General features: G+C 37.4%; 1 protein-coding gene, 1 long non-coding RNA gene and 1 pseudogene across 5 annotated transcripts; all 3 read right to left on the bottom strand.

Moving 5' to 3' along the window:
• Positions 1-1,221: 1,221 nt before the first annotated feature.
• LOC104724743 (uncharacterized) lies at positions 1,222-3,368 on the bottom strand. Of its 2 annotated transcripts, none has more exons than XR_757762.2 (4): positions 3,203-3,368; positions 3,018-3,108; positions 2,452-2,812; positions 1,222-1,479 (listed from the first exon to the last, which is right to left on the bottom strand). It is a non-coding gene; the product is annotated as an uncharacterized LOC104724743 (long non-coding RNA). The 2 variants fall into 2 exon arrangements; XR_015571224.1 differs by having other exon boundaries at positions 2,452-2,643; positions 3,203-3,363.
• Positions 3,369-3,954: 586 nt separating this feature from the next.
• Positions 3,955-8,626, bottom strand: LOC104724742 (uncharacterized). Of its 2 annotated transcripts, XM_019232217.2 has the most exons (14): positions 8,186-8,626; positions 7,831-7,874; positions 7,637-7,742; positions 7,470-7,557; positions 7,038-7,336; positions 6,621-6,953; positions 6,375-6,539; positions 6,063-6,255; positions 5,539-5,987; positions 5,369-5,452; positions 5,193-5,290; positions 4,890-5,003; positions 4,465-4,794; positions 3,955-4,379 (listed from the first exon to the last, which is right to left on the bottom strand). In XM_019232217.2, exons 1-14 carry the CDS (start codon positions 8,406-8,408, stop codon positions 4,134-4,136), a joined length of 2,772 nt encoding a protein of 923 aa, XP_019087762.2. In that variant the 5' UTR covers positions 8,409-8,626; the 3' UTR covers positions 3,955-4,133. The 2 variants fall into 2 exon arrangements, with proteins under 2 accessions (XP_019087762.2, XP_087327054.1); XM_087470928.1 differs by having other exon boundaries at positions 5,193-5,452.
• A 319-nt stretch (positions 8,627-8,945) lies between these two features.
• Positions 8,946-12,920, bottom strand: LOC104724741 (uncharacterized; annotated as a pseudogene). Its single transcript, XR_015570432.1, has 10 exons — positions 12,491-12,920; positions 12,074-12,117; positions 11,826-11,977; positions 11,518-11,584; positions 11,318-11,432; positions 11,146-11,233; positions 10,392-10,987; positions 10,049-10,299; positions 9,353-9,859; positions 8,946-9,210 (listed from the first exon to the last, which is right to left on the bottom strand). The product of XR_015570432.1 is annotated as an uncharacterized LOC104724741 (transcript).
• Between the last annotated feature and the right edge of the window lie 335 nt (positions 12,921-13,255).

Genomic DNA, 13,255 nt, shown 5'->3' with positions numbered 1-13,255 from the left:
AGCATTTTATATGGTCCCTCCTAAGTGTCGTCTCTCGAACTAGCAACTTCTATACTTTACCAGAGAGTCTTTACCAATTGAGCTATCAACGCTTGGTATTGAGATGATTTCCATCAACTTCGTCAAGAGAAAAAAGAAGAAAATAGTTGGTTGATGTAGTTAAATGATCTACAATATGAAAAAGCCAAACTCCAAATTCATGAACCGAGTCTTACACAAAGTTGTATTTCTATATTGTGTTTTTGCATACAACCAAGAAGAAAAAAAACATTTTGAGAAAAAGAAGCAGTCCTTTCCAATTACCTTTCCTGTAGGAGAGCCATGAGAGATCTCCGATTTCGTTTATTTAAACCCAAATAATCAAGCAATAAAAAATAAATATTTGTTTTTTACATCAAATAAATATTATTCTGCGAGTGGAATTACATCATTTAATAATATTCTCTACTAATGCATTGTAACCTGTTTATTTGTGTGCAATAGCTACACAAGAAAGTAAAATTTTCCCGCGTTATATTCATTCATATTCAACTGTTGGATGTATTGTGCAGGGTGGGAATTGTCATATTGGAAATGAAGGGGTCAAATTTTACAATCTTTTAGAAACACTAACCAATTTGTGCATTAAAATAAAATAATTGGAAGGGGTCAACTATGTTTGTCAACGGCACGGTGTCTCTTTCTAGCTGTCTACGACAGAAACGGCACGACGTGTCGTTTTCGCCGTAATAGATGACGCGTGGTTTTAGAAAGTTATATTTTGAGTTTTTTCTTACACCTCTTAAATTATCTTTAATTTAAGTTTTGACACCTTCGGATTTTGAGAAACAAAAATAATGAGAATGAATGTCCGCTGAAAATTTCACCAACAATATCGCTACTTCTCATTATCACAACACGTGTAAGGAAAACACATGATAGGAGTTATTGTAAGTACATATTTTAAGGTTTCATAGTTGCAGTCGAGTTCAATCATGTAGAGAGCTCCAAATAAATAAAACATGTTAGATCGAGCTCACGTTATAGGATGTAGTGTTTGTTTTCCTCTCTTTTTCTTATATGTTTATAAATATGTCGATAGAAAAGTTGATAAGAAAGGAAAATTTAAGTATTAAGTATGATGAAGGTGGCACAGAGATTGCCTCCCTAATTCTAGACACCAAAGAAACTACGTGAACGACAGACAATGGAAGGAGAAGGGCTATTTTTGAAAGGAAGAAAAAGAGAAGCACTGATGAGATAACGGATGATGCTCAATCATTGTTTTTTCAACGGTCTACTTTGAATTGCTAATATGAAATAATTAATAGACTTTTGGTAAATTTAACATCAACTAAACGCTGTTCTGAGGCAAACATGAAATACAAACCTGTGTACGAATTGTTTTCATCTGATCTTTTCTAACTTTTTACATGCTTCGTGGTTCTGAAGTAGTGTTGAGTTTTAGGTCCCCGGTTCCCAGTTATATATCAGCCAAACCTGTTGAAACAGCACAAATAAATATGATTATTGTAAAGATTACGTACACTAATTAAATTATAAGCATTTCGAAGCCTAACTCTTAAGTTGCTATCATTGTTTTACCAACAACACTGAGCAAACGTGACAGTTACTTGACCAATGAGCAAACGTGACAGCTCTTTTAGAAAATTAGGATAAACACTTCTGGGGTGTTAAGTTAGGTTTGCTCATTGGTCAAGTAAGATCTATAACCTATTGATTTGAGAAGCACATGAAAACAAAATATAAAAAGCGAAGAAATTAGGTGGGGTTGCATTGCATTGTATCAAACAGAGCTAAGAATGGAAACATCAAGGTATATCAGAACCTAGCAACTTAAATGCTACAGAAGCCTATGCATTAAATCTGTGATGCAGAGAAGACTTTGAATTTGGATAACAAAAGTCACCATAGATGAGACTATCAAGTGTCATATCAGTTGATGTGCCAATAAAGTGTTATGAATGAGACTAACTAGCAGCTTATAAGGCCTACTTGCAGCCTGACTCTCAACCTACCAATGGATCTAGTGAGTGAGACTACCTAATTGGGCCTCTCATGTGCTAAATTTTCAACTTTCAATCAAAAGGCTGAGGAAGTTAAACACACTCAACAAAAAAAATTCAGAGAGAGAAGTAGGAGGCATTTCTACTGCATAAGAGACTTCACTGAGATACTGCACTACTTTTGCTAGAGAATGTAAATTTGTAAGCTATACAAACAGATCTGTAAATTCTAAAAACCGACAAAAAGTGTTAAAACTGTTCTTTTCTTTGGTAGACACATATCCCAAAACTTGAAATATGTTATAGCGATGAAGCTCTACAGATGCCTAGTAGTAGCTAACTTGAAATTAAACAGTTGGGGACTTCATAAGCAGAGATGCAACTAAAAATGACAAGCAGGATAGATGTGTTGTTGAGAAGGCAAATCACTATAACAACCAGTTACCTTGCAGTAATCATGTTGGAAGTGGTCCAACGTTCTCTTCTCCTGAGCTGAAGAAGACGACAAATGCAGCGATAGCCCAAAGGATGAAACTCAAAAGCACAAAGCGGAATTTCAGAGTAACAATTCCATCGACGCAGCTACTTTCTTCAGAAGTGTCAACTGAGCAGATCAATTTTTTAAGCTCGTTGATCTCTGCACGCAAGGATTGCACAGAAGCAGAATGGATCCGATCAGTAGAAGAAGTGTCAATACGAGCCTCCACACTAGTAGTAATGGTTGAAACTGGAGAAGCATCAGTCGGAAGAGAAATCTCTGGCGTTGGCAGCAATAAGTCTAGGCTCGATCCTTGGATAACAACACTCTTGAGGAAAACAGTAATTCGAGCATCATCAAATTACCCAATAACACAAAATCGCTACGATTAGGGGGTTTAATTCTTCGATTTCTTTATCACTCACAGACCAAATCGATTCAATTTCAACAAAAAAATAAACATCTGAGATGAACAGATCTGAGCGTTTGCAAAGCAACAAAACAGAAAACGTCGACGGAAATGAGAAGCTTACCGCAGCCTCGGAATGAGAGATCGGAGAAAAATTCGATTGGATCCTTCGTGCTTTCAAAAGGAACGTCGGCGCTCTGTCTCTTCTCTGCAACCTTCAGTTCAGAGAAGCACAAAAATTGATTGAAAAACTCAAGTAGTCAGGTGGAGGAAGAAGAAACAATTGGCGATTTCTCCGATCAAATTTACCTTGCGACCTCTTCATCTCAGGATCCTTGACTCCCTTAGCTCCGAGATCGGATGAGCGCGCGAATTTTTTCCTGGGGATTTAAATAAACTTCATCTCTCTCCAATGTTTTCAAATTTCAAATTTGGAACTCGTCAATGTTTTCGTAAATGTGAAATAGAGTGAACTAGAAAATATCTATCTAGCAAAGATATTTATTTTTCTAGTATGCTTCTCTTCCATGGGCTTATAAGTGCCGATAACAATTTGATGCAAGGCCCAATATAGATCGTTCTCAACCAACTAAACCGTCCGATTTTTGGTTCAATTGATGTTTGATGGCATTACCGAATCAGAGTTTGTTTTGGGTTCGGTTTAACTTATTATGGGTTGGTTTAGGACAGTTAACTAAATTAAAAATTTAAATAAAACGGTTTGAAACTTGAATCCGGCTCGGTTTGGTATTTTTTTTTTTTTTTGTAATTTGTAGTTTGGTCTTAATCTATTAGTTTGTAAGCAGAGTGGTTCGTTCTAGCCGCGACAAACATTTATTAGATTTAGAACCATTCTAGGAACACTAAAAACAATCAACACGTTAGCTAATTTGTTTAGATTCAACGTTTTTGTTCATACGGTATTCAAAGATATGCTTATTTTTGGTCCTCTAAGCACATCACATAAGTATTAAGTAATTTTAATGCAAAGTTTACGTTAATTACTTTGTATTATGTATTGATTGTTTCTTAATCAACAAAAAAAAAAAAAAAAAAAAGAATGTAGTAAAAGTTAGAAAACGTTATTTGAGCTTTTGTATGGTTAAGGGCGTAAGGCATATTAACAATAAGTAACTTATACTAACAAAGAATGGTTAGTAAAAGCAGAAAGCATTATAAGAAGTCGTCAGTGTAAAACGTATCAGAAGTGTAAGAAGCTTTGATTGGTCGATTCTTATGATTAGTTGTTGTTTCTTGGCGGTTGCTGTTGTTGGGTTTGGTTAGATGGGTCTCCTCTTCTATTGTTTTGTTGGTCCAGAGATGCATAGTAACGTCTGCTTCTTTCAAATCTATAAGGCTCCTCTGGTTCTACTTGTTGTTGGTTATGTCTGAAACTCAGTGACTGCTGACCCGGGAATACGCTGCTGCAATAATTCCTTCCTGAGTCGTTGTGTCCTTCAGGAATCCACATGTTCGAGTTCCCATTCTAAAGGTCAAACCACAAATAAGAAACACAAGTTCTGGTTATAAAATTCTCCAAACCAATTAAACCGAGAGAGATGTGATTCTACCTGATGCTGAAGTGATGACAAGTGGTTGCCAAAACCGTAAGCAGAATCGTAAGCCGAATCATTAGTGGAACCGTAAGCAGAACTGCGGGTGGAAGGAACAGTAGTGACAGCTGGTTGACGCAGATCACTGGTTCTGTACAGAGGAACTAAAGAGTGCTGATGGTAGGCGTTGTTGTTACTACCACCATGTTGCGGAAATGCTGGTGTTGGCATGTCGTAGGTATCATTCTGTATTGGCAGAGGGCAAGGATAGTTCATCATATGACCATAATGCCCTGAAGGAACATTAGGCTGAGAGTAAAGGTGGTGGTTCATGGTTTGTTGATTCATCTATGGTTCAATGATAGAAGCGATTAGTAGTGCCTGATCAAGAAAAGTCGTTTAAAGATGAAAAAATATTGGTTCTTTTTGAGAAATAGAGTTACCTCGGTCCTGGAAACTGATAGCCTACGACCAAGTGAAGATGCAGTAGGCATTGACTGATTGATTGGAGAAGCCGAGTACCATGGATTCAGTTCCCTCGTGTATGCTTGTTGATGCTACAACACATATGGGCAAAAGAAGCACAGATTTAAGCTGAAGAGTATCTAATACTATGACATAAATGGAAGTATAGGTTTGATTCAGAGAAACTAGCTAGGATTCTTATAGAACACAAAATATAGCTTGAGAAGTTGTGAATGAAGATGCAGTTGAATGAGCAATAAAGTTAGAAGTTATTCTGTTACCATAGCGTTGGGGAAGGTATTAGCATTTTGCATCTGAAGACTTCGTTCTGAAGGAGCCATCACAGGAGTGAACAGCTGACTATTATCAAATGTGAAATCTGTAATAGATGAAGACGTGTACTGATTTTCTTGAGTAGGTTCTGTATGATCACAGTTTGAGGACGAATGGAACTCACCATCTCCGTGAAATTGCAGTAACTCTTTAACAAATGCTGCAGACTGGATTAACTTGGTCTGAACAGACGCCGATGGATCTTTGGCTGAGATAGGAACAAATGAAACATGAGACAACACAGTATCAGGAAAAGAAAACATAGCAGGTTTCTGAAGAGAGAAAGAACCCCACTTTGATTGTGCTCAAATGAACGTCTTTGCTCTTGGTAAGTCTCATCATCATTTTTGTTATTGCACTTGTCACGAAACAACCGTGAGCCTCCATAGTCGTCAATGTCATCGCCAAAGTTCTGGTTGGATATGAAAGCAGACTCCTGAAGTTGATCTCTTTTAGCAGTAGACTCACTAAATGAGTTAGAGAGTGGATTAGGAACATCTGGCTTCTTCTCAAGTGCATTTGTTACATTCTCTTGTGATGAAGCTAAACCCATCTGGACAACATCAGCCACTGTTTCCTGGCAATAGGTATCAAAACCCCAAGCAGATTGATACCTAGAAGATGGTACAGATAACGAAGTAACTGCTTCACCCGAGCTTATTGGCACGCTCTTAGTTTCACCATTTGAGACATTCTCTTTCTTCTTATCTCCTTTGCTCTTATTACCTTGCTGAAAACTATCTCTGTGAAAAAGTTTACGAGATCATTAAGATCATTAAAACAGATCAAGCTAGTAGAGCAAATTTTTAAAGGCTTACTTTGGGTTCAGGTTTTTGTGGGACATATCATCTGCAGAATCAGATATATCTTCTGAGTCATTATTCAAGAACTTTGATGGGAGACCGCTGGGTTTGCCAGATCCATTTATCCCAGAAAAACAACCAAATCTCAAATGCTCTAACTGGTTAATAATACATTGGTCTGAATTAACAGGCACCGATGGATCTTTGGCTGAAATAGGAACAAATGGAACATGATACAACAGTATCAGAAAAAGATAACATAGCAGGTTTCAAAAGAGAAAAATAATCTCACTCTGATTGTGCTCAAAAGAAAATCTTTGAACTTACACAACAACTGCGAGCCACTGTCTCTAAAATCGGATATATCTTCTGAGTCTTCATTCAAGAACTGTGATGGGAGACCGCTGGGTTTACCAGAACCAAAACAACCAAATCTCAAATGCTGTAACTCGTTACATTGGTCGGGATTAACGACCGCCGATGGATCTTTGGCTGAAATAGGAACAAATGGACTATGAAATAACAGTATCAAAAGATAAAATAGCAGGTTTCAGAAGAGAAAAATAATCTCACTTTGATTGTGCTCAAAAGAACATTTTTGCAGTCGGCAAGGCTCATCATCTTTGTTATTGTAATTGTCACACAAAAAATGTGAGCCACCAGCTTCACCATCGCGAAAGTTTTTGTTAGATACCGAAGCAGACTCTGGAAGTTGATCTCTTCTAGCAGCAGACTCATCATCTTTGTTATTGTAATTGTCACACAACAACTGTGAGCCACCGTCTGAGTCATCATTCAAGAACTGTGATAGGAGACCGCTGGGTTTGCCAGAACCATAACAACCAAATCTCAAATGCTGTAACTCGTTACATTGGTCACTGTTAACAAACGCCGATGGATCTTTAGCTGAAATAAGAACAAATGGAGTATGAAATAACAGTATCAGTAAAAGATAACATAGCAGGTTTCAGAAAAGAAAAATAATCTTACTTTGATTATGCTCAAAAGAACATTTTTGCACTTGGCAAGTCTCATCATTTTTGTTATTGTAATTGTTACACAACAAATGTGAACCACCATCGTGCAAGTTTTGGTTTGATGCCGAAGCAGACTCTTGAAGTTGATCTCTTCTAGCAGCAGACTCAATAAATGAGTTAGAAAATGGATTAGGAACAACTGACTTCTTAGGTAAGATAAAACCATCCTCGACAGGAGCTTTAGTTACACTCTCTTTCAATGAACCTAAACCATTCTGGCTAGAGCTACCACATCCCAAAGCAGATATTAACCTAGAAGATGGTACTCTCTAATTAGTTTCAACATTTGATACATCACTGTAAAGACAGAGATATTGAAGGTAAAGCTGTCATTAACTTTCATGCCATCAATTGACAAAGTTAAGGCATTTACAAGCGATTAAACCTGTTCAATGGAGGACCAGGACCAAGAATACCGGCTGTAGTAGATGAACGAGCCAAATGATTAGGAATTCTTTGCACATCACTCCTCTCTGAACCAAACCCATTGAGAAGTTTAGACAGTTGCTAAGATATAGAACCAGTAGTACCAAGTTTTATGCATCTAATTACCATCTGAGTTAAACTTGTTTCCACCAACATAATCATCATCGCCATTCCTCAATTCACAATTCTGGTTGCTACTGCAAAATCTTTGAGAATCCGATCTATCCTTGGTCTGGGAAAAATAAGTGGAACAGGACTTACAAAGGTTCAAGCTTTAACATTAGGAATCACAGAACAATCTATATATACTTCACACAAACCTTTTTCTTCTTGTCTCGTTTACTCTTTACTTCCTGGAAACTATCTGGAAAAGTAATCAAAGTAACATTTTCAGAATTCAATTTAGAGGCAAAGATAACTCAGACGCAGAACTTTTCATGGATGTTGAACACAAACCACACCAATTATGGCAGAAGCATAGATGCAGAAGTAACAATCTAGGCTAATCACAAGTTCAATTCCCTTAAAACTCAAGATACATACCAATCAGAGGGAAAAAGAAACAAGCTTTGTTCTGTTTTCTTTCACCTTCGTTCTTCCACTTTCAACCAAACAACTTTAAAGCTTATAAAAACCCAGAAAACAAGAAAAAGGGAGGATCTTTAAGGAAGAAACCTTGAGAAAGAAGACGAGTAATAGCTTCGTCAGCGTCCATATTGCATTCAAGAAGCATTGCGTAAATCTCTTGTTCGCAGTGATTCACGACTTCCTTCATGTTCTTTACAATCTCTCTCGAACTCTTCGGAATTGCATCTGCGTTAACGTTATTACTGTCGTCGTCTTCTGCTTCTTTATTTCTCCGTCCTTTCTTAATTTTGCCGGAAGATGAAGAACCCATTTCTGACTGAACAAGAACCTTCGTCGACCTTACGATTTCTCTAAACCTTCACTATCAACCAACACAAAGAGGAAAGAGCGAAAAGGATGATCTTTGTCTTTGTCTTCGGCTTTCAAGTTGTAATCAAGAAACCCTTTTTTCTTTCCCTCTGTCTCTCTTTCAATTGTTTGGGCTCTTGATAATAATGGTTTTGGGGGAAGGAAACAAAATTTTCAAAATTTGGAAATAGAAAACACTACTTCCGAAAGTATTACGTGTAAATTCCATAAAAATAAACCAAATTATTTTTCGATTTCCAAAAAAAATACACAAATTTTTTGCATACCAAAAAAATACACTTTTTCGTAGCCAAAATGGCTTATTTTCAGAATCAGAATAAAAAAATAGAATTTCTAAGAGATTCAACATTTATTCTCATTCGGTAATATTTATCTTTCTTGTGTATACAATATTTTGATTATTTACATTGAAAGTAAAAAAATGATGGCAAGAAAGAAGCCGAACCTAACTAGTAAAAGCAGAAACGTTCTTTCAGATTTTCTAAGGCTAAGGCACAAAAAAGGGGTTAGCTAGGATTTAAGAAAAGCAAATCCATTAGCAGTTGTTTCTTCGCCACGGTCTCTTCTATTTGTTTCCTTGGTCCGTAACGACTGCTTTCATCTTCATAAGGCTGCTCTTATTCTTGCCCTTGTTGCTCTTGGCTATGTCTGAAACTCTATGACTGCTGATCCTGAGGACCCGAGAATAAGCTGTTTCCTGAGTCGTTGAGTCCTTGAGGAGTCCACATATTTGAGGTCCCATTCTGAGATAGAACCACAAGAAAGAATATACCGGTTCAAATTTCGTATAAAGCTCATCAAATTAAACCGAGAAAAGCTGAACGAAACAAAAATTTCAAATGCTCACACCCCCTACGAGAGATGTGTGATGGGCTTATTTATTACCTGATGCTGAAGTGTTGCCAAGTGATTGCTAAATTCTGAGCTGAGGACATCTTCATACCCACACATCGAGTTTGCAGCGGTATCGCTCGACATGCCAAAACCATTAGTGGAACTGTGAGCGGAAGGAACAGCGACAGCAGATGGAGAAAGAACACTGTTGCTGTAGTGAGAAAGTGGTACAGTTGAGGATCTTAGATGGTAACTGTTGTTGTTACGACCACCATGTTTATGAAATGCTGATGGTGACATGTCGTAGGTGTCATTCTGTGTTGGCTGAGAGTATGCATAGGTCATCATATCACCATTAAATGAAAACCATACTATATATAAATTACAGAAGTCAAGAGAAGTTGCTTAAAATTAGAAAAAAGATAGGTGCCTTATGAGAATATGAGTTACCTCGGTCATGGAAACTGATAGCCTGGGATCAAGTGAAGATGTCGTAGGCATTGACTGATTGAGAGGAGAAGCCTGAGGATCTGTTTCCTTTGTGTATGCTTGTTGACGCTATGACAGATGACAAACAAACAAAAAAGATGCAGATTTAAGAAGAAGAAATCTCTAATACTATGACACAAGAGAAGTATTGGTTTCAATTCAGAGAAATTAGGATTCTTATAGAGCACAAGATTTAGCTGGTGAAATTGTGAAAAGATGCAACAGAATAAATAGTAAAAAGTTGACAGTTTTTGTTACCACAGTGGGGATTGTATTAATATTCTGCATCTGAAGACTTAAAGGAGACACCACAGAACCGGATATATCTTCTGAGTCATCATCATTCAAGAGTCCTGATGGGAGACTGCTGGGTTGGGCGGATCCATTCATCCCAGAACCAAAACTACCACATTGCACATGTTGTAACCCTTTAACCGATGTTTCCGGCTTATCATTCTCTATTGAGAGCTGCTGTAGATTGGTGTCCATAGACGCTGATAGACCTTCGGCTGAATTAGGAACAAAAGGAGCATGAAACAACACACTATCAGGAAAAGAAAACAACGCACTATCAAGTTTCAGAAGAGAAAAAAAATCTCACTTTGATTGTGCTCAAATGAACGTCTTTGCTCTTGGTAAGTCTCATCATTTTTATTATTGTATTTGTCACACAACAACCGCGAGCCTCCATTGTCTTCATCGTGAAAGTTTTGGTTGGATAGTGAAGTAGACTCTCGAAGTTGATCTTCTCTAGTAGCAACATCGTCAATGTGGACTTTTAGGATAAATTCTGGAGTAAACTTGAGAAATTCTTCTTCTCTTTTAGCATCATATGAGGTAGACAATGGATGAGTAACTCTGTTATCCCACAAGTTTTGGTTCGATACCAATGCAGACCCTCGACGTTGAATTCTTCCAGCACCAAACTCAGAAAGTGAGTTAGAGAAATAAGAAAAACTTTCATGCAAGTTTTGGTTGGATACCGAAGTAGACTCATCTCTTCTAGCAGCAGACTCATCTGGCCTCTCACGTAAGTGACAATCATCCTTGACAGGACCTTTCCTCACACTCTCTTTTAATGAAGCTATACCCATCTTCACAACATCAGCCATTGTTCTATGACCAGAGGTACCATATTCCCAAGCAGATATTAACCTAGACGATGGCACAGATAACGAAGAAACTGCTTCACCTGAACTGCAAAGACACAGATAGCGTGTAATGTTAGAAGCTAGTTAGTTAAGGTAAACTTGTCAATAATTTTATGCCACTTCATCAGTTATCATATATATCAGGTGAAAATATTAAGGCATTTACAAAGAGAGAGATTAAAGGAAGGAAGACATGAAGAGAACCTGTTCAATGAAGGACCAGAACCAAGAATACCGGCTGTAGTAGATGAACCAGCCACAGGATAACGAATTCCTTTCACATTACTCGTCTCTGAGCCAAACCCATTGGTAACTTTAGACATTTGTTTGAGATACAGAACCACTATTTTCACAAGAAAAGATAAGTTCTCATTACCATCTGAGTTAGACTTGTTTCCGCCACCTTGATCAACATGATTATCACCGTCATTACTCAATTCACGATTCTGGTTGCTACTACCAACACTTTGAGACTCCGATGTGTCTTTGGTCTGAGAAAAATAATTGGAATAGGACACAAAAAGGGTCATGCTTTACATTAGGATTCACTGAACAATCTATTTAGTACACACAAACCTCTTTCTTCTCATCTTGGTTGCTCTTAACTTGCTGAATACCATCTGGAAAAGTTATCAAAGCAACATTGTCAAAAATCAACTAGAGGGGAAAGAATCATGAGGCAAAGGTAATCCAGAAGCCAACAAAATTCATGGATGTTGAACCAGATTCAAAGAAACATCTAGCCACTTTACCAATAAGAGGAAAAAGAAACAAGCATTGCTCTGTGAATCTTTCATCTTCGTTTCTTCTTCCCACTTTACTTTCAACTTAACAACTTCAAAGCTTTAAAATCCAGAAAGAAAGGCAGAAACTTTTCGAAGAAACCTTGAGAAAGAAGACGATTAGCGGCTTTGTCAGCATCCATGTTGCATTTTACAAGCATTGTTGCGCTAGTCTCTTGTTCTGAGCACTTCACAATATCTGCATTTACATTACTGTCTTCGTCTCTCTCGCACTTTCTCGACTTTTCCTTGGCCTGGGAAACATAAGAAAATAAGTGGAACAGGACTTACAAAGGTTCAAGCTTTAACATTAGGAATTACACAACAATCTATATATACTACACACAAACCTCTTTCTTCTTGTCTCGTTTACTCTTCACTTCCTGAAAACTATCTGGAATCGAAATCGAAGCAAAATTGTAAGAAATCAACTAGAGTAACTTAGCAAGATAGAAGCAGAAGTAACAGTTGGTATTAGGCTAATTCTCTAATAAAATTCGTAGTAAAGAGCTTATAAGGGAGATCAAAGAAACATTACAATTTCTAGGGATATACGAAGCAAAAGGGTTAACGAGATTCACTAGCACAAGGTTTAAATTCCCATAAAAACTCAAGAAACATACCAATCACTCAATCAGAGGGAATAAAACAAACAAGCCTTGCTCTGGTTTGTTTCATCTTCGTTTCTTCCACTTTCAAGTTTCAACCAAACAACTTCAAAGCTTATAAAACCCAGAATAAAAAGGCAGGATCTTTATGGAAGAAACCTTGAGAAAGAAGACGAGTAATGGCTTCGTCAGCGTCCAAATTGCATTCAACAAGCATTGCGTAAATCTCTTGTTCAGAGCAATTCACGACTTCCTTCATGTTCTGTACAATCTCTCTCGAACTCTCCGGAATAGCGTTAACGTTACTGTCTTCTTCTTTCTTTCTTTGTCCTTTCCGTTTTCTGCCGGAACCCATTACTGATTGTACAGAAACTCGTCGACCCACGATTCCTCTCAAACTCTTCTTCCACAGCCGCGAGTCAACACGAAGAAGAACAAACGAAAAGATTGATCTTTGTTCCTCTCTCTCTCTCTCTCTCTCTCTCTCTCTCTCACTTCTGGTTTTGTGTAATCAAGAAACCCTTTTTGAGTCCTCTCTGTCTTTTTTTTTTTCTCAAGGGAAATATATTGATTTAAACTGAAACATTACAAAGTTGTTGTAATAGCCAAATAGGCTTTGTTACAGATTCATTCAACATACTGACAACCAAATTTTGCTAAACAATGAGCAGCTGAATTACATGATCTCTTTATAAATGTACAATCACATAATCGAAATTTTGATCTCCAAAACTGTATGTCTTGTAGCAAGTTTGAAATAGAAGCATTTTCCTTTTGTCCGTTAACGAGCTTTACAAGTGTCTCACAATCACCTTCAAAGATTACTAAAATATAACCCCGAATTAGCGCTAGGCAAACGGGTTAAACGGATCGGGTTATTCGGTTTAATCAAAATTCGGATTGTAAATAATGTCACCGAATTGA

Source organism: Camelina sativa, chromosome 11, assembly GCF_030686135.1.
Source record: "Camelina sativa cultivar CO46 ecotype springtype chromosome 11, ASM3068613v1".
Classification (NCBI taxonomy): Eukaryota; Viridiplantae; Streptophyta; class Magnoliopsida; order Brassicales; family Brassicaceae; genus Camelina; species Camelina sativa.
The sequence above is the reverse complement of the archived record's forward strand: the minus strand, read 5'-3'. Positions and strand labels throughout refer to the sequence as shown.

Coding starts and splice junctions, on each gene's coding strand:
- LOC104724742 (XM_087470928.1), bottom strand. CDS start 8,408: ATGGGTTCTTCATCTTCCGGCAAAATTAAGAAAGGACGGAGAAATAAA. Junction 5,004..5,192: donor ATACCTTCCCCAACGCTATG/GTAACAGAATAA, acceptor TATGTGTTGTAG/CATCAACAAGCATACACGAG. Junction 4,380..4,464: donor TGTCATCACTTCAGCATCAG/GTAGAATCACAT, acceptor TTTGACCTTTAG/AATGGGAACTCGAACATGTG.